At 34.1% G+C, this 3,915-nt stretch overlaps 1 protein-coding gene across 1 annotated transcript; it reads left to right on the forward strand.

Moving 5' to 3' along the window:
• Positions 1-2,261: 2,261 nt before the first annotated feature.
• Positions 2,262-2,986, forward strand: LOC127720809 (uncharacterized). The gene is made up of 4 exons (XM_052227559.1): positions 2,262-2,284; positions 2,340-2,606; positions 2,678-2,772; positions 2,850-2,986. The coding sequence occupies exons 1-4, from the start codon at positions 2,262-2,264 to the stop codon at positions 2,984-2,986; spliced, it is 522 nt and encodes a 173-aa protein (XP_052083519.1).
• The last annotated feature ends 929 nt before the right edge of the window (positions 2,987-3,915 follow it).

Raw genomic sequence — 3,915 nt, forward strand, 5'->3', positions numbered from 1 at the left:
GAGTGGCGACTATTTACACGACTACAAGACGCCTATCACACTTTTCGATGCTAGGGTTGGCAATTATTTGCAAGAAGACCAACAGAATATCCAATGCTAGGGTTGGCAATTATTGACGCGCCTTGTTTTTTTCATATGTGTTCTGTTAAAAATTGTTGCCTTATTAAGATTTGTAACTTATGTTTTTCGTCTAAATTATGTTCTATTAATTTACTGTTATGTTAAAAAAGTCATATTTTCATATTATAAATCTTTTTTGGTTCCAGTTTTTAAAGACGATAGTTCATGATGTATGTTGAACTCTAAAAGTCCTTTTGATTTATTTTTTGAGACATTTGGTTCTTTCTCGTTGACGTATACCCCACATAAACATAAAGGATATGAAGTATGTATTCTAAAAAAAAAATATCAACCAAATACCAAAGAACGAAGATCTGATCTTTTACAGGTAAAAATACGACCTTCAACAATGAATCACCTCGATGTTTATCTATGTCATCGTCGTTCTTCTTGACAAATCCAGTCATTTCAACGATGTACAAAACATCGCCAAGTATTCAAATATAAAACAATTTCGGAATGTGAAATATATGAATAATACAATATACCATTCGATATTCCATCATAAACAAGCAGTATGGATCAAAGAGTTATCTTCAGAAAATTATATATTCGTAGCTGTTAATTGAGCACCAGTTACACAATTCTTAAACCGGTCCGCTGAATGACTTCAAGTACGTGGTAGCACTTTCTTCTTAATTTTGAAAATTATTTGTTGATGGCTGGTCTTTGATTGCTTCTATTTAATCCATTCTCTACTTTTATAATCGAGGGAAGATTTAGAGCTTCAAGCCTTTACATATTGTATTGACATCTGTCTTTGTTGAAAACTGCAAGTTGCCCTTTAGATGTCTGATTCACGTTTATCCCACACTTCCTTATGGGTTGCTGTCTCATTTACAAATAACCTACGCTTCCGTCCAGGTTGCTGTCTCATAGACGTATACCACATACTGCTCTCCAGGTTGCTGTCTCATTGACGTTTATCCCACAATTCCTTTCAGGGTGCTGGGTCATTGACGTATATCCCACAATTCCTTTCAGGGTGCTGGGTCATTAACGTATATCCCACATTTCTTTCCAGGTTGCTGTCTCATTTATGTATACCTTTTATTTATAAGTATCGCCTTTATTTGTTTTACATTCTGGTATACATAAATTGACGGAAGAAGGATCAAGAAATGAGCAGAATTTTCTGCTATCTGTTAGCGGCAGAGCACAGAATATAACACATTAATTTCAGTGACATCTGCTATATGTCAATTTATGGCACAAATTACCTTTATAAAAGACAACAAGTAAGATAAGCTCAAAAGGATCGATGATGAAATGTTTTTGTTTTTTAATGCGAGTGTATGTGTGTTGCTAATTTTAAAAGAATTTTTATCCATATCTGCATCCATTACCATTTTGTAGTTTAATTTCCTATCCTTATATAATAATTTATTCTTTCATGTAATGTTTTATCATCTTTTGACATTGTTTATTTAAACTGTATCACGTACCAAGGTTTGAATTGTAATTGTTTCTGTTATTTTCCATTAATTGAAATATTACCGTTAAATAATATTCCGTTATCTACCAGAACTTAATGTGTGTTTTAGTATCTATGTCATGCTATTTAATGATGTATGATGCTATCAGTGCCAGGAAATGAAGAATTTAATTTTCAGCGAAATGTATTATTGTACCTTTGAAATGCTTTTTCCCTTCTGTGTTGTAGTTCTTGTGTATACTCGATAAAAGATATCGATTTAGCATTATCGATATAGTAAACTGATTGTTTATTTTAGAAATATGATACCGATTGTGTATAATCGATATATGAACCGATTGTGTAAAATCGATATAGAATACAGATTGTGTATTACCGATATGGGATACCGATTTTGGGGTCTACGATACGGGCATCTATACTGAACTTCCAAAGTTACGTTAGAGACCAATATCTTGATATTAGAAACGATTCTGGGTATTAGATACAAAATTAGACTACACAGGACAAGAGGTTCTAAACTGAGTACATATAATTGCTCATTTATAAATTCAATTATATTTTTTCTTTTTTTTTAGGAATCAATTAGAATTAGACGAGAAAGATAAAAGAACAGACGAAATTGTAGAAGAAAAAAGAAAATTTGACTCGATCGGTAGACATAGAGTGCCAGGATTTGTGAAAGGACGATTTGACTCGATAGGGAATGCCGGCAGATTCTCTAGCTTTGTAAAGAAAAATGATGCAGATGATGATAAAACCAAACGTGGATTTGATCGAATAGGATCAGCTGGTTAAGCGGATTTGTTAAGCGGCAATTTGAATCTATAGGCGGAGGCAGAATGAGTGGATTTGTGAAAAAAGACGACGACTTACAAAAACGTCGATTTGATTCTATAAGCGGAGGTGGAATGAGCGGCATTGTAATAAAAGGACGACGAGGACATGGAAAAACGGCGATTCGATTCTATAAGCGGAGATGGTATAAGTGGATTTGTCAAAAAGGACGACGAAGACAAGGAAAAACGGCGATTCGATTCTATAAGCGGAGGTGGTATGAGTGGATTGGTCAAAAAGGACGATGATGACATGGAAAACGGCGATTTGATTCTATAAGCGGAGGTGGTATGAGTGGCTTTGTCAAAAAGGACGACGAAGACATGGAAAAACGGCGATTCGATTCTATAAGCGGAGGTGGTATGAGTGGCTTTGTCAAAAAAAATGACGAAGACATGGTAAAACGGCGATTCGATTCTACAAGCGGAGGTGGTATGAGCGGTTTTGTAAAAAAAAGACATGGCTAAAAGAAGATTTGATTCAATCAGCGGAGGTGGAATGAGCGGATTTGTCAAGAAGAACCACGAAGACATACATAAACTTTCCGCTACTAGGGTGGGTGATTCTTTACAGGAAGACCCTCAAATTCTGTAAAAAAGTTTCTGTATTTTCGCTTATATCATTATATCCTGATATAAAATATGATATTTAAAAAAAGAATCAGTTTAGTAAGTGTGGCTGAAATAAATGCATTACCTGGTTTTTTCTTTCTGTTTTCATTTCAGCGTACAGTAGGGCTGTTCGTCAGTGTATATCAATTCGTTTGATGTCGCACCCCATGTCTATTAAAAATTGCACAAATTCTTCCCGCTCGATCTGTGTTTGAGGCAGATATCGACAGCGACAAGTTTCAATTAGCGGAGTAGCACCAGAATAATTAATACAATTGATATCTATTCCACACGACATGATGATTTTGGCGCGTTTAAAATTATTATGACGTATTGCTTTAAAAAGGCTTACTATTTTCTCATACGGCTTGTCATTACACGTTGATGCCAATGTTCCCATGTTGAGTGCTCGTTTCTAAAATTGACAATTAAGTTTAACATGTTTCCATTTCAAAAGTTGTTTATTCAAATGTTGTTTGCAGAATTTTCATCTTGGATTTGTTAAATTTTACAGTTAGCACCCACTGATAATATAGTGTGAATGTTTTATTAGGGACGAAATCGATAAATATGTGATAAATTAGAATTTAGTAAATATGCAAAGAAAAAGGCGTTTACAGTCGCTTACAATGAACAATATATCTCTGGCAAGAAAAAAAAATCCGAAACTTACGATCTAACGGAATATGACGCAGGAGTTTCAACGTGTCATAATATTTTATTAATAAGACAAGATACAATGACAAGGCGAAAAACATCCCTATTAGTGTTTTAGTTGATATATTATTTCTTCTCTAATGTTTTTTTTTTTTATCACAAGATAGTATTTCATTGTATTGATCATTTGTCACTTCATTTTATATACTATTTCGTCAATTTGCATGAGAAATGTCTAAGTATGCCGATCACCCT

The sequence above is a fragment of the Mytilus californianus genome, unplaced genomic scaffold (genome assembly GCF_021869535.1).
Source record: "Mytilus californianus isolate M0D057914Y unplaced genomic scaffold, xbMytCali1.0.p SCAF_11, whole genome shotgun sequence".
Taxonomy (NCBI): Eukaryota; Metazoa; Mollusca; class Bivalvia; order Mytilida; family Mytilidae; genus Mytilus; species Mytilus californianus.